The 25,392-nt window shown below is 41.3% G+C and overlaps 1 protein-coding gene across 1 annotated transcript; it reads right to left on the bottom strand.

Moving 5' to 3' along the window:
• Window positions 1–607: 607 nt before the first annotated feature.
• On the bottom strand, window positions 608–15,495 carry LOC102921035 (C-type lectin domain family 4 member A-like; the record flags this gene model as incomplete). The annotated part of the gene is made up of 6 exons (XM_076567953.1): window positions 608–1,148; window positions 2,507–2,619; window positions 3,512–3,663; window positions 5,747–5,848; window positions 14,157–14,273; window positions 15,348–15,495. Coding segments are annotated over 6 exons (780 nt in total), but the record flags the coding sequence as incomplete, so codon positions are not given.
• Between the last annotated feature and the right edge of the window lie 9,897 nt (window positions 15,496–25,392).

Here is a 25,392-nt window from a genome sequence, read left to right as displayed (position 1 = left end):
ATATATATATATATATATATATATATATATATATATATATAAAGTTATCAAAATGTCAACAATTGATGATACCATCTAGTCAAATTCTGTTTCAAAATACTCTTCTGAAGAAGTTGAAAGGCCTCCAAAGTGTTAAGCACCATGCAGGCTCCATGGGACATGTGGCTCTCCTCAATGTCCATCCACAGGGCACAGGCTGTCCCTAATGCGGCAGGCAAAAGGTGGGACACCAAGAACAACAGGCAGTGCCAGTAGAAGGTTGGCTGTCATCTTCTTAGACTTGCTCTGAGGAAGGTCACCCAGTCCAGGATCAGCCACCATTAGAGGCCCACATCAGCCTCACGGCACCCACAGCACCTGACACACTAGCCATGGGGACCAAGATCCTGAAAGGTTCCTGGTAGTGCAGGTATTGGGGAACATGAGAAAATGCTGATGGAAGGGCGCAAACTGCCAGAGAAAATGTGAGTAAGCACTGAGGATCAATTTGACAATAGGTAACAATGTCACCCTGTCTGTCTGAATTTGCTTAAGAAGACCTTAAATGTTCTAACACCACACAAACACAACAGACAACAATGTTATGTAATATCAAGTCAAGACAGTGTAATGTAAATATACATAATTTATTTGTTAATTATAAATCATTAATCTAAAGACAGAGGAATAAGGAGAGAGAAAATGGTGGAGGGTCCACACCATACAATTCTATCATCAAATTAGACTTTAGGAATCTAAGAATGGACCGAGAAGCTGGTGTGCTTCTACATATACAAAAAGGGATCCTGTTGAGTCTCGAGTCTCTGGTATATGGGAAATTCTCATTATATAAAGAGCTAAGGATGAATAAATAAGTACATATGTCGACCAGTACTATCATATGGATAACTGTTGATGCCTAATTAAATTTCTATGGTCATCTCTTCCACAAGAAGATCTTTGCAGGTATCTGTGTAATGCTGGACAAAAATGCAATCCATGTCCATGGAAAAAGCTTGATTCATAAATATATTTTCTTCATCTGACAAACTGACTTCCTCATACAATTGCAAGGGATGTCATTCCAGTCCCATTTGGAAGATAGATGACGTATTACAACACATTCTTCATTGTTCTTGTCATTGTTGGGCTCACCCGGGTGCCAGAACCTGGAAGGGAGGAAAGAGCATCAGGGTATTTCCCACAATAATGCTGGGAAAGAGAACACAAGAGAAAGCAAGCCTGAGGATGCAGTGGGAATTTGCAGAAATCAGATTCAGGTGTGTAAAAATCAACCATTCTCCACCACCCAAGACTGACACATCCCTGAAAAACAGGGTCCACCACACTCAATATTCTCTTAGCCTGTTACTTACCTGTTCTCCAAGAACACATCCCAGAGGCTACTTTATTCTACTTCATCCCTAGGTCTTGGTACCCAGGGACTGTCATTCCATGTGCTTCCTTACTTGACGAAAAGGTCTCTCCTTATTCTTGTGTTTTAATACAGAGGTTTTTTTTCATTTTACAAGAGTCTTATTTTAGAGACTGAAAAGATGTTTAAAATATCTAGATAATCTACTTATTTCTAATATCTAGGACAAGTAATTAAACATCCTCGATTCCTACTTTTCTTCTCTGAAGACTGAGAATGAGAATAACATTACTACCTATATCTCACAACAGAAATAAGGATAGAATGTGGGAACGTACTAAGATATTAGAGTTTATAAATACTTACAAAATTCAACACATAACAATATCAGAATGCAGGCTTTTGATTAAAAAGAAATAATCAGTTACATTCTTTTTTTTTTTTTTTTTTTTGGTTTTTTCGAGACAGGGTTTCTCTGTGTAGCTTTGCGCCTTTCCTGGAGCTCACTTGGTAGCCCAGGCTGGCCTCGAACTCACAAAGATCTGCCTGGCTCAGCCTCCCGAGTGCTGGGATTAAAGGCACGCGCCACCACGCCCAGCTTCAGTTACATTCTTGACATTAATTTTTATTATAACACTATAAATGAGAGCTGGGGAGAGGACTCAGAAATTAAAAGTGCTTGTGATTTTGCAGAAAGTGTGCAAGTTCTGTTCCCAGCACATAGATTGGTGCAGTCACACCATTGTGACCTCAGCTCTATGGAATTCAACACCCTCTCCTGGGCTCCATGGGCACCCACATACACATGGCACACACTCAAGAGAGACACAGATGTACACACAAATAAAAATAAATTAAATCCTATTGTTAAATGTAGAGAGAGACTGAAAGGATAATGAAAACCACTATGGTGTAGCACATTGGTTGGGTGCCTTGGGTACTTATCATCCTACACTCTTCAAACTCTCTCCTGGATTATCAGTGACATGTGTGTCACAGGACTCCTTGATGAGGGAATGGACATAAAGTAACTCCATTCCCAGTAGTCACACCAGGAGTGAGCTGTTTTAGTTTCATAACCAAGAGCTGGAACACCCTAAAGTCTTCTCATGCAACAGGACCCAGGACTCCTCTAGGCAACTCTGGACTCACGTGGCACTTTCATTGTATGGTGTCTGATCAACCCAGCGCCACTGTCGGTGACCTGCATCCGAAAGGCCAATATAATAAGCAGCTTGAGAATCCAGGGTCTTGGTAATGAAATCCTAAGAGGAAAGAAAGACACAGCATTCAGCCTGGATGGAATGCTTCTTTTTCTGTTATAGAATTTATATAAGATCTTTTAAAAGTTATTTTAACTATACAAAAGTATAGATCCAATGTGATGCACATATGGAAATACATAATAATCAAACCCTATTCATCTCTCTAGGTCCATCAACAGTTTTCAAATTATAGACTGAACTCAAGTATACATTTTAGAGGTACACTGTGATACTTTTACTGACTTTCTTCTGGTCACACACAGATGAGAAGACAAAGAAAGGATCAAGGAATAGAAGAGCCACCCCCACCCCCAGGAGTGCCATCTTCTCTGGCTGACCAGGACACAAAGTCATCACTCAGAGGCCTGATTTCCATGACACTGGAAACAATCTCTGTCCATGATCATAATGAATTCTCATCTCAGAATCACTCCCCTCTTTTCTTCCCCAGCACCATTCTTGAATGTTGTGCATGAGAGAATTTAGCAGATGTAAGCATTCTCCATTCACAACCTCAGATATTTCATTTCTGATGGTTGGCTGTGACTCTCCTGATTTGATATCCTTTCCCTAGTCAGCTCTGCGCCCTCCTCTGTTAGGCAGTGGGTACTACAGGAAGCATTAGAGTGCTGAAATCAAAGTGCTCTTTCAAGCAGAAACATTTCATCCTTCCCTCCACCTCAGAGGTTGCATTTCTGTTGCCATGGTTCCTTGTGAGTTGTTCGCTTCATTGAAGCAGGGACAAGGTGTAGAATGCCAAGGCTGAAGCAACCTTTCCAGCTTCCTGATGGCTTCTGCCACATCAGCAACACCCATGTCAACACAACTCCCTCTTAGTAAAAAGAGGCAGACAGCAGGCCAGGCCCAGGCCCCACTCTCTCCCAGGATGCACCTGCTCTTCCTGGCTGTGGATCACCATCAGATGAGCACCCATGCTGGAGCACTTCTCCTCACTCTCGCTCCAAGATGCTGAGTCAGTGGAAATGAAGTAGCAGTGGGAACTAAATGGCTTCCAATGCTTCGGGCAACAGCTCCAGACTTTGTCTTTGGAGGAAGAAGGAAATGTAAGTGCAATGTCATAAAGTCATTTTAAAATCTGCTTGATGTGAAGATCACATGGAAGCTGGGACTCCCCACTTTATACATGAAAACAATAAATGCCATTAACCAAGGCAGCAAAATTTCAGATTTAGAAGACAGATATTTTTAATTAGTGATAATAAAAGTGGTAGTCAATATATTACAACAAGCAAGATAACAAAACTATAGGTTTATCTAAAAACTTTAAAATGCCCATGATAGGTGTTACAAGAAGAAAACAAAAACATTCTGGAAACAACTTTTAAAAATATATAAATCATCAACAAAGAAAGATGTAAAGAACTGAATGGAAATTTTTATCTGAAAAATATATTTGAAATATTCCAGGTTGTTAATTGCATCCTGAAGGCAACACAGATATCAGTGAACACTCAAGGAAGAAAAACTGAAATGAAACAGAAAAATAAAGTCTCACGTTAAAACCTTAAATGTCTACAGATGAATGAAGTCCCCATAGGAATTCCAAGATTCTTCATCGATAAATGAACAAAACAATCTCAAAAATCATATGGAAGTGAAAAAAACCCTGGATAGCCAAAACAACCCTGAAGGAAAAAGAATGATGTTGGAGGTATCACCAGACCTGACTTCAGGCTATGCTATAGAGCATGGTACGACAACAAAAGTACACACATTGATCAATGAACACAAAAGACAGCCACAAACATGAACCCACACAGCTACAGCCACAGGACTTTTCACTAGAAATACATATTGGAGGAAGATAGGCTCTTCAACAAACTGTACTGGGAAAACTAGGTACCGATGTGCGGAAGAATGAAGCTAGATCCATAGCCATTCTGTGTTAAAATTGAATCTAAAATAGAGTCTAAATGGATTAAACACCTTACTGTGACGCTTGGAACCCTGAAATTATTACAAAAAAAAGTAAAGACAACATTTCGAGATGTGGGCATAGGGAAAGATTTTCTGAATAAGATTGCAATCTTCTTCACAGCAAAGGATCAAGTGAGTGAAGAGAGAAGAGATCTGCTGAGAAAGACAGGAACCCCAGACAAGCTCAAATGGTCTAGGGAAACATGTGTTTCCCAAAAGGTCTGTTGACAAAGACAGTAAACAAATTGTCTATTTAGGGCCAAAAGATGTATTCCAAACACACCTCAATTACAGATGTCAAAGACAGTCGAGAATCTTTGCTTATTGGAGGCCAATGTGACAGATAGTGTTAAGCACTTCTCTCTCTTTCCGAAATCTAAGTAATACTCATTCATCAGTCCACCTTCCAGCTTAGTTTACTAGAAAAACAAATTCTCTATTCAAATCTTGAGTAAATTACACTTTGTAGACACTGTAACTGAGAATGAAACAAGATCACCTCGCACACACACATACACATACACAACAAGATCATTACACACACTCATACACACACACACACAACAAGATCTTTACACACACTCATACACACACACACACACACACACACACACACACACACACACACAGAGTTATGAAAACACTTAAGGGACTACAGAAATGGCTCTGTGGTTAAGAGTGAGTACTGCTCTCACAGAGGACTGGAGTTCAGTTCCCAGCACCCACAACCTGTGACTCACAGCCACATCTAACTCCAGCTCCTGGGATCTGACTCCTTTTTCTGCCTCTGCAAGCAATGCACTCACCTACACCAACCCACACACAGTAACATGCATATATACGTATATTAATTAAAAATGAAATCTTAAACACACACCATTGAGCATGACTCCCTGGAGACGCTCACATTCACATCATCACATTGTCTTTATTCTTTCTGGAGCTCCTTTCTGTTTCTAATAAAATTCTACTCAGCCACGTATTGCTTCTCCCTCCCTGAAACTCGGCTTTATTGACACTAGGGGGGCACACATCCCAATTATGCCTGATTGGAGACCTCTAAAAATGAATCCACAGGCAGCTGATATTGAGTGTGTGATATGAAGTCTTGTCTCCATAGTGTTCATTGCTGATGGATCGAGCTGAGGATCTTGTTGGAAATGCTGATTTTAGGCACATTAAGTTTTACCTTTCAAGAGTGGATGCTGTTTTGTACACTCCAATTCAGTGTGATTCAGTTCTTTTGTAATTGCTTTTTCATCAAGAAACTGAGAATGTTTTTGAAACAAAGCTGTAAAACAGAACAAAAACAATTCATTTTCCTAGTAGTGCTAAGACTTTCTTTCTTTCTTTTTTTTTTTTACTTTTACATTCTTACATTCTTTGTAGAAACACAATCAATAAATGTCCAATTGCCTGAGTCATTAGAACCTGAGTGGGAAAGATTCCCCATCACTACAGAGTGTGGAGGCTGTGGCCCTAGGCCTTGGGAATTAGAATGAGAAAGAATGGAAGTTTCAGGTCATCCTTAACTATACAAGTTACTATACTTGGTTGGTTGGTTGGTTGGTTTAGCTAGCTAGTAAGTTTAGTTTAGTTGGATGGTTGGTTAACTTAGTTGGTAACTTAGTTGTTGGTTAGTTGATTAATTAGAAAGTTAGTTAGCTAGTTAGTTAGTTAGTTAGTTAGTTAGTTAGTTAGTTCATAGCTAGCCTAGGCTACATGAGACCTTACCACAAAGAGATATTTCTCCAATTCCTCACAGACAGTATTACCCTGCTCCTAGTGATTTATGACCACAGATATTTTCAGGAAGAGCTGGAAGGACAGGACAGAACCATGACCCTGGACACTCTTCAACATTTCATGGAGGGCACACTGAAGACTACATCTTAGGTGATAAGTTCTATTCAGTATGTGCATAGCCCAGGAATAGTGAGGGAGAAATGAGCTAATCCAGAGCAGTTCCAGGTTACCTGAGCACGGAAGTTATAAAAGCCCAACACTGATCAAAAGGACTTTGTTTTCGTCCTCTTTCCTGTATCTCCCCCCCCCCCAGCTAGTTCTGACTTCCCAGTGTCCTCACACTTTCATGGAGTTCCTAACTTAAAACTAACTCACCTTTCCTCGAGAAATTGAATTTTCTTTCTTCTCTTCCTCATCTCCCACTTGTTCCTGGAGTCACTAGATTCCGGCTTTCACTTCTGCTAATTTACCAAACATTCCTGAACTAGATGTCAATGGCTCCTCATGTCCACTGATCAGTCATCTTCCTGTGGGACTTCTCACATGACCCTGCCCATTTCTCTTCCTCCTTAACTGGTGGGAGACAGTGGCTCCCTCTGGTTTTGCCTGGTCCTGTTTGCTGCTGTTTCCTATGCTCTTTCCTACCTGTTTCCTTCTATACCCACCTCTCTTAAAACGGAACATTGCACTCAGTTCCTTCTGCATCTCTCTTTCTCCTCCAAATTCCTCTTCCTTAGTGATATTCATTGTCCTGGGTTGGCAGGGTGGGGGTGAGGAGTAGAAGTGGTTGTTTTGTTTTTTAGTCTGTTTTTGTTATCTGCTGCCTATAAGCAAAGGTCTTCTAAAATGTACACCTCTTTCCTAAAACATGTTAATATGCATCACTAAACTGTGCATCTGATATTTAGGTGAACATAAACAAAACTTAAATCATTATATGTGGGGCGTTTACCCACACCCCCACAGTTCCCCAGAGTTTTCTTGAGTGCGAGCAGCAGGAAATATTAGATAGAAAGATTTATATTGTGGAGAATCTTGCGGAGATAAACAGATAGAAAATAAAGGATAGCCTTGAGAAGGCCTGGAACCTTTTCCAATTGGCCCCGACTGTCTCTGCCCCAGGGTTTTTATAGAGACGCCAAGGGGTGGAGCAAAAGTCCTCCTCCCCACAGCACAGCCAAGTGCAGACAATCTCAGACACCTTAACTCAGGCCCATGGTCCTAATCATCCTCTATGTGGACCTGCTGGGTAAAGCTACAAGGAACCCGAGAACTGGCTCCCACAGGTCCCCCCTTCTTAATATATATATAAAAAAATAACTATTAATGGCTTACAGCAATCTCCATAGCTGTTACACCTCCCAGTATGGGAGTAAAGGATGATATAAATGGCATTTCTCTTTTGAATTAGGTCCAAGGTGACTACAGAACTCTTAGCTGCCTCAAGCCCTTTCTAAACTAAAAACTCTTAAGGCGACTACAAACTTAAAGAATCCCTTAGCTTCATCATTACCATTAACAGGTTAACATAAATATTGCTATATATAGTCACAATTCTCTCAATCTTACAACTCAAAGCAAAATCTTAACAGAACCATTTGAATTAGCATATATGGTGCTATATATAGTTAACAATTTTCTCTGTCTTACAACTTTAACTCAATCATTTGAGTTTTCTTGCTAACAGAACATAGGAAAAACTTCGATGTATTCACATCAAACTTAAATATTTCCTTAACTCCACAAAACCAGGGTGCATTAATATCAATAGGTTTCTGCAAACATAATTCAATCTCTTAACTCTTCCTTTTCTTTATAATTTTTTAAACAAAATCTCAAACCTAGTTAGAGGAACCCAAACTTATACAATTCCTACAAACCCATATTGAAAAGCAATATTTTCAATCTAACCGTTAACACTTTGAAAATTTTTAGCAAAACATCCAAAAGCAGTTTCTTAAAAAACTCTTTACATACTTTAAAAGTAGTCTCTTAGTATACCCCATTTGCATTTTGTACTAACAAAACATGACACTAATCCACTCAAAGAAAATATTTTTTAAATTAAATAGACTAAGGAATATTAACTCTCCCTTTTATAATTTTTTAAGCAAAATCTCAAGCCTAGTTATAAAACCCAAACTTCTGTTTGAACAGTTTCATTTATAACCCAATTCCAGCAAACAGTTCCTAGGTCATTACTATGAATAAACTCAAAATTGTCCCATTGCAATGAAATATCTATTGTTTACTTCATTTCTTAAGTCTTAAAATTCAAATGATAAATTCTGGTACTAGCCTTCCAAATATGAGAAATCCATAATCAAAATCTTTTTGTAATTTTATCTCATTTTAAGTTCAAAAAGTTCAAACAAGAAATAAATTCTGGTATAGGCTTTCACTTCCAAATATGAAGAGATGTTTTTCAACCAAAACTTTTGCAGTTAACAATTTTAGTTCAAACAAGTGTCTCTGCAACTTTTATTCTCAAGCCAGAGACCTTTTTAAGTACAGTAGTATTCTAAACCGCACCGTTTTTTTTGTTAGCTCAGGTTTTTCTGTGTTGTGTCGATTTTCCACGGATCTCAGCTTTAGATGCCTTGTGCTGGTTCTAGTGTCTGCCATTCTTAGCTTCTTAGCGGCTTCTGGAACTATTGAAAACCGCTCAGACTGCCTGCTTTGCCGTCTGCTAGGACACTAACTTCTGTATCTCAGGTTTTTTTTTTACCATATACATTAAGCATAGATTCACACTTAACATTTACACTTTTTTACAAACTCACATATAACATGTTTTGCCTTTCAAAGCATTTAGACTCACATTCAACATTTACACGTTTTTTTACAAACTCACATACAACGTATTAACATCTACTTATTTATACTCCTTAAGAAAGCTATAGAACTACTTTAACAAATATATTTCTTAACTACCTATATACTTATATTCATTCCATCTTATTCTTATTTAAAGTTACATTTACAACTGGCATCTTTACTTCTTACAAGCTTATTACTACATGTCTTAAGACTACCTTAGATACTTCTTGCAAGCTTATATTCTTAAAGGAACTCTATAGATCTATTTTACAAACTTATATAGGGCTACCATTAGCATATATTTAACATAGAAAACACCTAAAGATTTCTTAACACAGAGATCTAACAAGAGAATTTTTACAAACTCACATATCTTATTTTCGTCTTTCTACTTCTCTCTCTTAATTATTATCACCATGTCTATTAGAAAGATTCTCTTAACTAGACAGGAAGTATGTACATCATTTCTAAAGTTTAGATCAGCTTTGTTATAAAGCACTGGGATTTAGTGAGTGTTGTCATTATAGAGTTGTGATACTTGTTGCTAGGGGATTGTAACATTCTCAATACCAAGCCACATCCCAAAGTTGCCTAGTTCTCTCAGCCTTTCTGGGACCGGCAGAGATGCACTGTCAGTGGTAGACGGTTTTTAACTAGAGGCTGTCCCTTCACCCAAATTCATAATACTTCCCCTGAATGCCTCAATTCAGATGAATGTTTCTATTACAGCAGTACTTTTGGTTTGTTCTACCGAAAAACTTCACTTCACGCTGAGGGTGAAATTACCGTATTTAGCTGCTGTAAAGCTCTTCGCCAAATACTGCACAGCTATTAGGTGATATAAAGTATTTTTCTAAAGGAGCCAGTAAAACCAAAAGCGGCACAGCTCTGAACTCTATTTCCTCACTGTTTGCATTCACCAGTGACAAAACCTCAGAAATACTAATCGAGCCACTTTCATTTTGGTTCCTTTATAGGAAATGTCATTGGAGCTGACCCTTTCTTAGTTTCACGCTCCTTACCAGACACTCTGGTAACCACCGATCTTCATTCTCCTCTTGTGAAAAAACACAAACATGCCCTCGGCCCCATATTAACACAGGATCGGGACCCTCCCATAATCCCGAGCAGGGATCTTTCCATCTTAAACTTTTGCTATTTTGATGAAGAGCATGTGACTGTTGAGCCATTTCCACTTGGAATAATGCTCAGCCATTGCATTACCCTCAGCTAAAGGATGAGGAAGAGTGGAGTGAGCTCTAATATGGCCCACAAAGCATGGAAGCTTTCTTTTGTGAATAATGTCTTGAATTTGTTGAAACATTTTGACTTGATTGTTGCTAGTTCCAATATTTTCACCAAAACTGTTACTATTCAAAGGAGTCAAGAACATAGATGTTCTTTCATGAAACTTATCCTTCATTAGCTTACTCTGAGAAAAAGCATTTTCAGGATTTAGTATTTTCACTTCATTAGCTTTAACTCCTAATGTTATTAGCAGCTGCAATATTTAGCATTGATTTCTTATAAGGAACTTTCAGGTGAAGCAACTCTTTTGTAAGACAGCTAGTTTTTCTGAAGTTTGTTTCCCATCTAGAAAGCAGTCATTTCTTTTTTGAATGCCTGTTTCCTTGTCTCCTTATTAGATTTGCAAAGAAATTACTCATTGCAGGCAGTTTGTTCAAAAGGCAAAGAGCCTTTTTAATTTCAACATAAGTTTCTTCATATCTAAGACAACGTTCAGTGTATAAACTGCTTTCCCTTGTTTTAAGGATTTTAAAGTGCCTTGTTTGCTCTTGTAGGTAGCTTTTTTTGTCATCCAACTACCGTAAAAAACTTTGCACAACTATTAGGGTAAATAAGGCATTTTACCAATGGAGCCCCAAACCGTGAAGCTCCTAGTTTCGTATCCTTTCAATTTTTCATTGGAACTGACACTTAAACCTTTAGACGATTTTCCTCCTTATTCTTTTAAAAGCTGTATTTTAATTTTAGAGCTGACAAAAGTGTTTCAAGGCAATGTTGCCATCTTTAGCGGAAATACTACCTTTCCCAGAATGCATTTCCCTTATATCAGTCCATAATAATATCAGTCCCTTATATCATTTTCCATATTTCTTTTCGGGTCTGAGAGTCAACTGGTTCTCTTTTACTAGACTTGCCTGGAAAGTTTGAACAAAGTCTCTTGCCTTTGCAACCGGAGATTTGAACAAGCATTTTACATCTTCAGTTATGGCACATTGGGAGATTTCTATTCTCTCCTCAGCTGGCTTCAACAGGTGTCTCTCCTTCATTTGACACTGGCCCCAAATCAGAACCGCACCTGCCTCATTAGCGCGCATTGAGGCTGGCATTTCTGATAGCAACTTTCCTCGGGGCTTGTGTTTGCCTTAGCCAGTCAGTGAAAAGCAAGATCATGTACAACAGCTTTTCCATAGCTCCTTCAGAGAGATTTTCTCCCACTGATCTTATTCTCATTATTATATCCCATAACACTGGCATGCCTTTCCACTGGCAGGGCTGACCCACACTTTTGCCAAAAACTCTGTACTAAAACTATTATTTTTCTTTATCTTTAGTCCCTATTACTTTGTCTTTAGTCCCTGTTCATTTGTATTTAGTCCTCTTTTTTTTAGTTCCACCTATTTTTTCTTTAGTCCCTTTTTTTTCTTTTTTCTTTAGTCACTGTTCATGGCGCCATTCTGTGGGGCATTTACCCACCACTCCCACAGTTCCCCCAGAGTTTTCTTGAGTGCCAGCAGCAGGAAATATTAGATAGAAATATTTATATTGCAGAGAATCTTGCGGAGATAAACACACAGAAAATAAAGGATAGCCTCGAGAGGGCCTGGAACCTTTTCCAATGGGCCCAGGCTGTCTCTTCCTCAGGGTTTTTATAGAGATGCCAAGGGGTGGAGCAAAAGACCTCCTCCTCCAGCACAGCCCAGTGCAGACCATCTCAAACACCTGCACTTCGGCCTTGGTCCTAATCATCCTCTATGTGGACCTGCTGGGTAAAGGTACAAGGAACCCAAAAATGGGCTACCACAGTTATACTCCAACTCAAACCTGCTACTCATCTTCTTCCTCTTCAAATAACTTCATAATTGCTGACTTTATAAAATCAGAATATTAAAGTCATTATCTCACTCAGTGTGTCCTAATTCTCAGCTATCAATAATTGAAAAAAATGTCACCTCCTTTTGGTCCAATTTCTCTCCTCTCCTGTGCATCACTCACATGATCCTTGGATTAAATCCCTAGTGCTGCTCAAACGGATTCTGAATCAACGTCCAATTTCTCCTTCCCTTCGTTTTCACACTCTGTAAGAGCAAACTTCTCTAAGTCAGTTTTAATTTTATCACGGCCTGCTTCAGATTCTTCAGTGAATCTCCATGACTGGGACACACTGCCAAACTGGACACACTTCTTATCCTTCCATATATGAATATCCACTTGGACAATGCCTTTGCAGTTCCCTTTTCAAGAGACTGCTCTATGTCTCCATCACCTCATCTGAGCTGCCTTTAAGAGTTCTTTAGCCACTAAAATACACAAAGGGAAATGTGTGTGTGCTCCATGTTGGGCTTGGCTTACTGCCACCATCCATCCTGAAAGTCTGAAGTTACCATGGGAAGCTGGGTTGTCTGTTACTGATGTATGACTCCATGAGAATGAGTAAGTTCACCTAGGATCATCGGAATCTTCCAAGACAGACCAGTCTCAGCCAAGCCACCAAGAAAAAATAAAATAGTTGAATTAACCTACTAAGTTTTAAGTTGGTTAGTGGTTGAGCAACAGCTACTAATTAAAATAACATTAAGGGGGATGCCCATGAGATATGGTATGCACTGTTGTGTGATCTGAGTCCAGTTTTGTCTGCCCCTACAGTTTCATGCTTAGTTCTCCATTGTTGGAGCCCATGTAGGTTTCCTAGCAGCTTTACCCAGCAGGTCTGCATAAAGAGGATGATTGGATCACGGAACTTAGTACCAGGTGTCTGGGATGGTCTCCACTTGGCTGTGCTGAGGAAGCCTTTTGCTCCACCCCTGGGCATTTCTTTAAAAACTCTAGGGCAGAGCCAGTAAGGGCCCGATGGATTAGGATCCAGGCCCTCTCAAGGATGTCCTATATTTTCTATCTTTTTCTCTCCCCTCTGTCCTTCTATCTAATATTTTCCGCTGCTTCTACTCAGGAGCACTCTGGGGAAATGTGGGGGTGTGATGACCCCCACACTCCATGTAGCACTATACATGACAGTAATGTGTACTTATATTTGCCCATGTTTTCCATGCCCCCACATGTCTAGGACATTGCTGGCACACACAGGTCTAGGTGTCATCTGCTCCAAGCTTTTCTTAGCCCCTGTGTTTACATCTTACTTCTCATCTGCACAGCAATTCCCATGCAATATTTAAGCACTGGTTCACTTGACTATTCTCTAAATTTCCTGAGACTGGGAACTGTAGCTATTTCTGAACACTCTACATGCTGCCCAATATATAGTAAACGGATATTACTAATTATTGCATGAATGAATAAAATTTCTACATAAAAATATAATTTATGCTTTTTAGTTTTTGATAAATTTAAACGCCAATCTATAAAGAATTCCACTATTTTCTAAATTAGCTTTCAGGTCTCACACAATCTAGAAGAAAAAATAAATGATTAGAAGGAACTCCACTGGAGCACTGTCCCTGGAATAGCTCTGTCCATGTCTTTTAATCCCTCTTCTCATTCCAAAATACAGGTGTCTATGTGTCCAAATGCTGCTGATGAGGAAATACAGGTTTGTCCTCATTACTGAAGTCTAACACAGATGTCCCAGGATTTCAGTCTGTGACACCAACAAACAAATGCATGCTTCTCCAGTGAGAATGAATGACTTTGACAGAAGAGTTATTCTGAAACAGAGAGAAATTCCCAATATCATCCATCCCTCCAGAGAGTGTCTGTCTCAGGTTTCTGGGTCACTCATCTTCTGAGTCACTTTCCTTCTCTGTGTTTAATTCTCCCAGGGACATACTTACTGATCAGAGCAACTGAGAATAAGATTTTCAATAGCAGTAAAAGTATTATGAATGAGGTGAAGAGCAACTTGGAGAATTTCTGACAACTTTCATGACTCATGGTCTTCTTTTGAGGAGCTGAAAGACAAACCAAATTCATGTCTTGAGCTCTGTTCCTATTTCCTCTTCTTTCTCCTATTCTACTCTTTTTTGCATAATAAACACTAGTAACATGATGTTCAAATAATAGGAAAATACAAACAGGAAATACCAGGTTAATTATAGAAACATAACAATATGTACAAAATCACTCATTCCTGACCCTCAGAATGATTGTTGTCAATATTTTGGTATGGATCTTTCCAACAAGTTTAAAGCTTTTACATATAAATGTATATTTTCCACAATTGGAACATCATAAACAATAATTTGTTACCATCATTTTCTTTGACATTATATCATGATTTTTTTTATTTTATGGGGTTTTTTTGTTTTGGTTTTGAGACAGGGTCTTGGTAAATACCGCAGGCAGACTTTGAATGCATTATGTAGTCCAAGATGGCCTCAAACTCACACCAACCCCACTGACTCTAAGTCCTGATTTTTGTGACTACAGACTTGTGCCAGCACATCTGGATGAACATTATTCTATATCATCTCTTCTTTATCATTTTTATTATGGTTGCATAGTATTTTATTATATGCTTTTAAAGTCTTCCAGCTTGCTTCCAACTTCAAATATGCAATAGTCAAGAAGTCACATTTTATGATAAAGTCACCAGGGTTTTAGTCACCACTTCTAAAAGAGTTACAATACTTCCCAACCATGGATGAGGTCCTGGGTTCTGTCCCCATCACGAGAGGGAGAGAGTCAAGAAGACACTCAACACCTGGATGCCAACAGACTATGACATGTCACCAGATAGAGGGGGAAATCATTATGACATGGTTTAACTTTTAAACAATTGGCTACACATATTTATTTGTGTTTATCTGTAGAAAAGATACAATAACATGGGTGGTGGGATTTTCTCTACATGGTAGAAGACAACACCTTCCTTCTCCATTGTACAATCCCACAACCTTTCACATCTGTCTACAGGCAACACACTTGGTTGAGACTCCAGTGACCTAGAGGCTTGGCCCACAGCTAAGATCGTCTTTGTCTTTTACATCATCACTCAGTAGGAGCAGGAGAAAATGCTTTCTTACCTCGAGGAGAGTCTGCATCCATGTCTGAGAAGTCAAATTTATTCATGAGGCTCTTGTTAGTATAAATGTTTTCTGAAAACGTGTTATGAAGAAATCTTCCCCTGCCCTCAGATGTGTGCCATCCCTTCTTCAAAACAGGTCTTAAACAAGAAACAAATTATCCCAATACCAGCTAGAGATGAGAGAAAATAACAGACAGCTGCCCTAAGCGGTGTAGTCCTCTGATCTCAAAGGGAGAGTCGCAGGTGGAGAACGCACCCAGGATCATTATACAATCAGAGAAATACCAAGAACTCAATGGGGGAGAGAAGAAAACAGGAAGGAATGAAAAAGAGGAACTAGGCCGTTAGAGAAGTCAAACTCCTCACAGAGTTGAGATTCTGACACTCGGTCTGAGCTGACCTCTACAATAAAGCCTCCATTTCCCATCATGTGCTGTGATTCCTACTCCTGCCTGGTCCCTGTGAAGCTGCCTCCTGACCTCTGTGAGGCTTTAACACCACACTCAAGTCGCCCCATGCACAGAAGCATTCTTAAACTTAAAGGAACCTAGTGCACACCCTAGATTGTCCCACCTCATGGGGACAAGGTCTTCACCCTGCTCAGTCTCTTGAACACTGGTCAGCACTAACTTACTGCATCGATACTCCCCTAAACCTGCCTGTGCTCTGACACCCAGTTCTTCCACACCCCAGCAAGGATTTCCTCAATCTCTCGAAAGTCACTGAGTTCCCACCTCGTGTTTTCCACTCCCACACTCTCTACCTTGCCTGGTTCCTGGAATCCATGCCTGGTTTACCCTCTGTGAGGAACTTCCCCTCAGTCTGCTGAGTCTCCTGACCCCAACCTGATTTACAGCTAACACTACACTGGGGCCCAACCTCACCTCCTCAAGGGCTGAGGTATCACACCAGGCTGTCCTTGAGGACCCTCTGCTCACTCACTCATTCAGGGTCCTGACATCCACAAGAAGTGGCCTCAAGCATGGATGCCTTCTCCCCCTGCTTCAGCTCAAAGGCTCTGTACCTGCCCACTCTCAGACACAGCTGACCTTGTCACCTCTCAGGCTCTGAAGTCTCACATCAGGCTGCTGCTCCTAGATTCACTCCCCATTCAAGACACATTTCCCCTCACTGCTCAGGCTCCAATTCTGCTGTCAAGCCAGCCCTCCGCACAGACAGATCATTGCTTCCCCACACCCCAGCCTACCATGGACGCCTTCCCTGCCTTGTCCTGTATAATACTTTACTCGAAATTGAATCATTTAGTAAGGAAAGGGAAAGTAGTATTTTAAAGGATAAAAGAACAAGAGAATTACTAGTTCTCCATATGTCGTTCAGGGACCCAGTGATTCAATCACAGACACCCTCCAAACTGTAACCACTTATTTCAGACTCTCTATCATTCAAATTCCTTATACAAAATTGAGTTCTAAAGTTACCTCTTTCTCCCTAGGAAAAAAAATCACATTGTTCATGAACTATATTGTATCATCAACCAGTACCTAAATGGCTTACAATATCAAACACTTATTTCTTGATCACATTTTGTTTGTGCTTAGGGTCTGCTTAAGGATAACTAATTCTGCTTAGATGCTTCCGTGCATTTCCTTATTCTCGAGCCAAGACCACAGCATAGTTGAGCATGCAATGTACTCTGCTATTTTAATATTGTGGTCAGGGCTAGGAATATGGCTCAGCAGGTATAGGTGTTTGCTACCAAGCCTGATCACCCAACTTCAATCCCTAAACATAAAAGACAATTATCTCCTACAGGTTGTCCTAACTTCCACGTCCATCTACACACACACACACACACACACACACACACACACACACACACACACACACAAATAATATGGTAGTCATTAAAAAGTCACTCTTATAACATTGGTCAATAGCAGTCACTTGCACAAACCTATAAACAGGTAGAAAGACGGACTATCTACACTGTAGGTCCCACAGGAAAATATGTCAAGAGCATCAAAGTTTAATCCCTCCACAGAGAATTGTGCAAACTACTTCCAATCACTTTACATTATCTAGCTAAAGGATTACTAACAGTATCCTTTAAAATGTGGTGTAAACAGCAAAAGAAACATTTATCAGGATGAAGAGACAGCTTACAGGATAGGGGGGAAAATCTTTCCCAACAATACTCATGAACTGAACAGAGAGTTCTCAAAGGATGAGATACAGATGGCCAATAGATATGTAAAAATGTGTTTAAGCTGGGCAGTGGTGGCACATGATTTAATCCCAGCACTCAGGAGGCTGAACCAGGTGGATCTCTGAGTTCGAGGCCAGCCTGGTGTACTAAGCGAGTTCCAGGATAGGCCCAAAAATACACAGAGAAACCTTGTCTCAAAAGAACCAAAAACAACAACAACAAAATGCAAAGAAATAGTAAGTTTATGGAGCTCAAAATACATGAGGTGGTTTTTCTTCAAATTTACAGTTTAAAATGAGTATGTTTAATGTGCCATAAGAAAATATCTATATTGAGAATTTCTATGAAGAACTGAAATTCTTTAAAAGCAAATGGTGAAAGTTAAGGCTGAAGAATGCAGAGTCTGTTATCTAGTACTCAGTGGCTGGGTCATGCAACCTGCAGTCATCCTGAGATCCTTGGGCGCATCTGCTAAATGTGGAGAAGCTAGAGCACACAGGCTTTGCAGACTCCGGGTTCTGAGTGGTACTTCCTGTGAGCACAGCAACAGCAGTGGAAAGTACTAGATCCAGACTCCATTCTTGGACCTAAGCCAGTCAGAGGTTCATGGAGGAAGAGGCTGCACCTTCCTGCACAGGAAGAGCTGTTGGGATGCCAGTACAGACTGCTCAGTCCGCTGCAGCCACCCGATCCAGGGAACCCTGAGCTGGGCGCAGAGGGCCAGCAGGGTGAGGGACAGTGTACACAGTCCCTGAGGCCGCAACAGGTGCAAGTGAGAGCAGGCACACATGGCCACAGGAGCCTGGCCTGGACAGAGGGAAGCACGTCAGGCATGCAGATACCTTTGCCCTCCTCTGCTCAGCATCACTGAGGGCGCTACACCAGCTGTTCTCAACCTTTTTAATGCTACCACACTTTAATGCAGTTCTTCATCTTGTGGTGACGCCAAACTATAAAATTATATTCGTTGCTAATTCATAACTGTAATTTTGCTACTGTTATGTATAAATGTAAATAGCTGCATTTTCCAGTGGTCTTAGGCGACCCCGGTAAAGGATCTTTTGAACCTCCCAAGGATTGTGACCCACTTGTTGAGAAATCATGTGCTACATAGACCTAAAGATCTGAGTTCTGCTGGGGAGGAGGGTGACCACGCCCTTCTCCACCGGGTTCACTACTCTCCGTGCTCCCACCCAGCAGTGCTCATCCAGGACAGAGGCTCTGATGTGTTGGCAGCCACATACTACATGTTCACACAGTGCCCTTCCTGAGGTGCCTGGGGAACTGGAAATGGAGCCCCAGTGGCTGGTGCAGACACTGCAGTCTTCCCTCTCCCCACTGTGAGGACCTTAGGTACAAAGGACCCAGCCCAGTGCCCAGCACCTTCCTATCTCACTGTGCATGCTGCACATCTCGTCTGTGGTCTGAGCAGCTCTTGCTGCTGGGTGCCTTTTCAGGCATCAGGTCCAGCTGTGGCTATGCAAGACACAGAAAGCCAAGTTTCAGTATCTGACCCCAGACACTCACAGGGATGCTTGGAAATACTGACTATTCTGCAAAATGGGCAAATGAGTTGCACAGGAAGTCCCTACATTGCAGAAGCCTCTCCAATGCACAGCAGTTCAACTATTTGGACACCGGTGCACAAGTAATAACAGTCGGTCTGAGCAAACATTTCTTAGAACTCCATAACAGAAAAGGAAAACCTGGCCCAACCCCTCCCACAGATTATTCCAGAGAAGTAGGTCTAGGAGCTCAGACACTCAACAGTGCCACTGTCCCAGCCTTCCTTCGAGGCTTTGCCCTTTCTCCTGGGTTTGTTCTAGCAAGCGTCAGGGCTAAAACTGCAGGACATCATCTGCAGTTAAACCAATGTTCCGAATATTTCAGCCAGGTGTAACAGCTCCCCCACACACACCCTGGAAATAGCTACTGTGGGGAGGCTTGGGCTCCATGTGACAGGAGACTGGGCTCCTGGGATGGGCTCAGGTGATCAGAATCCTCCTGGCTCCTGGCCCTTTGCCTCCAAGAACACTAACAGCTCCTCTCTGGTCCATAGAGAAATTTCCGTGCCCTGGAATTGTGGGAATTGTCTGGGTAGGGCTGGATTAAAACAGTTCCCTGTTGTTCCAGTGTGGTTTAAATCACAAACCACAGGCACCTCTGCTGACACCTCTGCTCCACTTCTGAAGCAAAAGTGACACTTGTTTCCCATTATTTGGTGAGCACATGGTCCCAGCATTCAAGACTAGAGCAGGATAATCATGATATTAAGGGGTGTTTGGTACATTAGAAATTGTTCAACTTAGTAGAAATAGAAGATGATTGGATGTGCTTTGCACAATCTTAGGTCGAAACATATAATACAATTAAAAACTTTTTTCAGTTGAGGAGCTGATGAATTACCCAAGTCCTGGAGCTAAAAGAAACAGCTGATTCAATGTTTCTTACAGGACCATTCATTGACCTGGGCACACCTGGGTAGTTTTTAGTTTAATAATACCCTGCAAACACAGACCTTATTTAATTTTGTGACCTATCTGTGTATTTAAAAATGCTCTCAGGAAAATTAAAGAGCACATAATATACAGAATAGCATGAAGCCATCCAGCACTGAGTACTGGGGATATGCTGCAGTTCAAGTTCACTCTACTGTGCAGTCAGAGGAGCTTAGTGAAGTGGACCTTTCTGCCTCCTCCACCCAGTCTCTGTTGTAGAAACAGTAATGGGGAAAGTTCACTTTAAACAAAGTAAAAGTCCCCCAGATGTCAGGCGGTGATGGCCCACACCTTTAAAACCAGCACTTGGGAGACAGATCTCTGAGTTTGAGGCCAGTCTGCTCTGCAGAGCAAGTTCTGGGACAACCAGAGCTGCAGAGAGAAATCCTGTCTAGGGAACAGAAAAAAAAGTCCCCCCAGAATTATTGTGCACCTTCTTCTCTGGGAAGTGAACTTGCAAATCTGAAAACACATGAAACTGAAACCTGCATAGAAAGAACTTGAGTTTGATTGTGGTCAGGAAATGAGCAGCTAATGAAAGGCACAGTTGCAGGAACTCTGGGGTCACATTGGGATGGCATTTGTAGATAAGATCCCACTTCTGTGTAGAATCTACACAAAAAAATTTCACAGGATAAGGTCAAGAACAATTTCAAGGAGCTGGGTGTTGGGAGAAATAGGATGATGATGGTGAACTGAAAATTCAGATCCAAGAGAAGTTCTGGAGACCAGTGTGCACCGTGGTGACAACAGTCAATAGTATTACAGCGTGACAGGAATTTGTTTAGGAAGACCTTATGTGTTCTTTCTGCACAAACACAAATAAATGGCCACTGCCTTTAGTAATGCATATGTTGGCTAACCTGTAATCATTTCCTAGTATATACGTACATCAGATCAGCACATCGATATCTTAAGCATACAGAAGTTTATTTGTCCATTATACATCAACAAAGCCAAAGAGGAAAGACAAACAGCAGACAGGGGCAGAAGCACAGCATCCAGTCAGTGAGTAAAACCTTAGCATCAGACAGACCTTAGCAGAGAGACACAAGTGCATTCTGTGTGTGCACAAAAGGCTCTCTAGCATAGTGGTTGGTGGGGAGAAAATGCTTCTTTTATGAATGAGCAAATAAATGAATGAGGACAAATGTGAGCCAATGTTCTCATAAATGGATGAATCTCTGACCCAGCTGTCTAAAATTCTGCAGACATGGAGAATTTACTACAGTCTGGGTGCAGTGTCAAATGCCTTTAATCCAAGCATGCTGAAAGGAAAGGGAGGAGGATCTTTGTGAGTATGAGACCAGCCTGGTCTACATAGTGAGTTATAGGACAGCCAGAACTACACAGTGAGACCCTGATCCCAAGAGAGAGAGACAGAGACAGAGACAGAGACAGAGAGACAGAGAGAGACAGAGACAGAGGGAGACAGAGAGAGAGAGACAGAGACAGAGAAATTACTAAGACCCTGTTTTACTGATACAATTCCAAACACCAATGTTTGATCCCTAAAGAGGAACAAATGGGGACCTCTAGCTATCTCCATGATTGGATTCTACTCCAACCAGGTCACATGTCCATAGAGAATGTTTAATTCATAAGTATAACTGCATCATCTCACTAACTGACCTATAATAACCATCATAAGAGACGTCACTCCAGCCCCATCCTTTAACATTTGGTTGTTAATTTAGCACAACACAAAATCCCTTCTTGCCATTGGGTTCTTCTGAGTGCCAGAGTCTGAAAGAGAAAAAAATGAGGGCAATTCTCACAAAATTACTTTGAAAAGAGATAGAGGCAGTAGGAGTCAGAAAGCGAGGAGTGAACTTTGTGGAAATCAAGGTCATGTGTGCCCAAGTTATCCCTCCTCCACTACACATGCATTTCTCCTCTGCTTGAATCTCTGGCTTTCCCTTGAAAACTGAGCCCACAGCACCTTATGGTATTGTGTAGAATGCAGGCAAGTATCCCAAAGGCTCACCTCTATTTGATCATTCCTACACCCTTTCTAAGACTTTCTTATCTGATAAAAATATTTCCTGTCAGTACTATGGGCCGAAAGTTTTATCCTTTTCTAAATAACATTTTTATTTATTCTTTGAAAACTCAATACGACATCTTTTGATCATAGTCTTTCCTGTCCCCATCTTCTTCTGAATCTTCCCCAAACTCCCTACCCACCCACTTCGAGTTTTTTTCTCTCGTTAAAAGAACAAAAACCATGGAGTCCATTTGTGTTTGTCGACTACTCCTGAGCATGGGGCCTGCCCTGGAGTGTGGTTGATGTACCTAGTGACACTCCACTAGGGAAAGCTGGTTTCCCTCTTCCAGAAGCTATCATCTGGGAAGAGCATCTCCTCCGTTATGGGTGGGATTCTGTGCCCATGTCCCATCCTCCATGCTGGGATTTGGTCTGGCTTGAGCTTGTGCAGGTCTTCTGTATGCTATCACAGTCTCTGTGAGCTCATGTGTGCATCTGCCCTTCTTAATGGAATGATTTAGAACCTGAAGAACTAACTAAAATATACACACCTCTTATTTATTATACCTTAGGCAAGTCATTTAATTTCTGGTATTCTCAGCTCCCTATCTTAAAATTTGAGACTATAGTACCATGGCAATAAGTTGTCATATCACACAATTGTACAAGAGATGAGGAATTTCCTGCTGGGATATACCACAAGAGAATAAGAATCCATGGAATCACTTGGGCCACATACAGAGATGCAACATCTTAAAACAAGGAGATAAAAATTGTAGCATTCCAGACAGGCCTGGCGGGGGAGGCCGACAGGGACCTACAGGCCCGGTGGCAGCCGGCAGAGACATACAGGCCTGGCGGCGGTCCACAGAGGTAGACAAGCCTGGGGGAGGAGACAAGCAGACGGAGGTAGGCCCACGGCGGCGGCGGCCAGCAGAGGTAGACAGGCCTGGCAGCGGGGCCCAACAGGGACATACAGGCCCGGTGGCAGCCGGCAGAGACATATAGGCCCGGCGGTGGCCTGCAGAGGTAGGCAGACCCTGCAGAGGAGACAAGTGGACACAGGCAGGCCCACGGGCGGCAGCTGGCAGAGGCAGGCAGGCCTGGAGTGCAGGCAGGCAGGAACAGCAGGCAGCGGCCGAAACACAGTCGTAATAAAGACCAGAAATAGAGCTATTACCCGCTGAAGAGCTAGTGAAAACAAACTCTTAATCAAAAGCTTGGAACAGGGACGCCACTAACTCCAACACCTGGGGAAGAAGCTATCTTCGTGGGACAGAACAAGAACGAATCTGAACACTCCATCTGAGGCCAACCCAGGGCCCAGCTGCTGATCCTGCGAAAACCCAACAACTTGGAGGTGTTGGTGAGACTACCCCGCTCAGCTGAAATCCATCCGGGAGAGGATTCAGATCCCTACAGTTTGAAGTCTGAAGAAACAAGATCAGCTGAGGAGTTGACGAATGAACAAAATGTGACCTGGGAACGCAGAAGAAGATGCTGCCCAGCCACAAAACTAGATCACCAGAATCATAAGTAAATACTTCACTGACTGAGATCAGCTGTCCCTGAAGAAACAGCCCAACAACACCAATTTAACCAAGAACTCCTACTGAACCAAGACTAAAAATTAGAACAAGAGAGGCACTCTCAGACACAGACACCACTTGCACCGAGCAGAGGAAGAGATGAGTAGATGCCAGTGCAAAAATATAGGCAACAACATAAAGACCTATATGGCAACATCAGAATGTAGTGAGTCTATAGCTGCAAGACCTGAACATATCAAGACAGAAGAAACAGAAGAAATCAACCCTAAAAATGACTTTAAGAAGATGATAGAGGTCCTTAAAGAAGAAATAAAACATTCCCTTAAAGGGGAAATAAAAACTTCCCTTAAAGAGGAAATGAAAAACTCCATTAAAGAGGAAATTAAAAACTCAAAGAAATGGAAGAGATACAGGCCCAGCGGTGGAGACAAGCGGCCGCAGGGGTGGACGGGTCTGGGGACGGAGACGGACAACCGCAGCTTGGAACGGGGACACCCCTAGCCCCAACACCTGGGGAAGAGGCTATCTCCGTGGGTCGGAACCAGGGTGAGTCTGGGCACTCCGTCTGGGGACAATCCAGGGCCCAACTGCTGATCCTGTGAAACCCAACAACTTGGAGGTGTTGGTGAGACTACCCTGCTCAGCTGAAACCCATCTGGGAGAGGATTCAGATGCCTACAGTTTGAAGTCTGAAGAAACAAGATCAGCTGAGGAGATGACAAATGAACAAAACATGGCCTGGGAACACAGAAGAAGGCGCTACCCAGCCACCAAACCAGATCACCAGAATCATAAGTATATAATTCACCGACTGAAATCAGCTGTCCCTGAAGAAACAGCCAATAGCACCAATTTAACCAAGAACCCTTACTAAACCAAGACTAAAAATTAGAACAAGAGAGGCACTCTCAGACACAGACACCACCTGCACCGCACAGAGGAAAAGATGAGTAGACGCCAGTGCAAAAATACAGGCAACAACATAAAGACCTATATGGCAACATCAGAACCTAGTGATTCTACACCTGCAAGACCTAAACATACCATGACAGAAGAAACAGAAGAAATCAACCCTAAAAATGACTTTAAGAAGATGATAGAGGCCCTTAAAGAAGAAATAAAACATTCCCTCAAAGAGGAAATAAAAACTTTCCTTAAAGAGGAAATGAAAAACTCCATTAAAGAGGAAATAAAAAACTCCCTTAAAGAGGAAATGAAAAACTCCATTAAAGAGGAAATAAAGAACTCCCTTAAAGAAATGGAAGAAAAAACGAACAAAAAATGGGAAGAAATCAAATCAAGCCAAGAAAAAGCAATTAAACAGATGAAAGGAACATTCCAAGATCTGGAAAATGAATTTGAGACAATAAAGAAAACACATGCTGAGGGAATGCTGGAAATAGAAATCCTGACTAAATGAACAGGAACTACAGAAACAAGCATAACCAACCGATTGCAAGAGATGGAACAGAGAATCTCTGACACTGAAGACACGATAGAGAAAATAGATTCATCAGTCAAAGAAAACACTAAAGACAAAAAAGTCGTAACACAAAACGTTCAGGAAATTTGGGACACCATGAAAAGACCAAACCTAAGAATAATAGGGATAGAAGAAGGAGAAGAATACCAACTCAAAGGCACAGAAAATATATTCAACAAAATCATAGAAGAAAACTTTCCTAACCTAAAGAAAGAAATACCTATGAAGATACAAGAAGCTTACAGAACACCGAATAGGCTGGATCCAAAAAAAAAAAAAAAGTCCCCTCGCCACATAATAATCAAAACACTAAACACACAGAACAAAGAAAAAATATTAAGAGCCGCAGAGGAAAAAG

Source organism: Peromyscus maniculatus, chromosome 3 (genome assembly GCF_049852395.1).
Source record: "Peromyscus maniculatus bairdii isolate BWxNUB_F1_BW_parent chromosome 3, HU_Pman_BW_mat_3.1, whole genome shotgun sequence".
NCBI classification, from domain to species: domain Eukaryota; kingdom Metazoa; phylum Chordata; class Mammalia; order Rodentia; family Cricetidae; genus Peromyscus; species Peromyscus maniculatus.
Note: the sequence above shows the minus strand (reverse complement) of the source record. Positions and strands in the feature narration are given on the sequence as shown.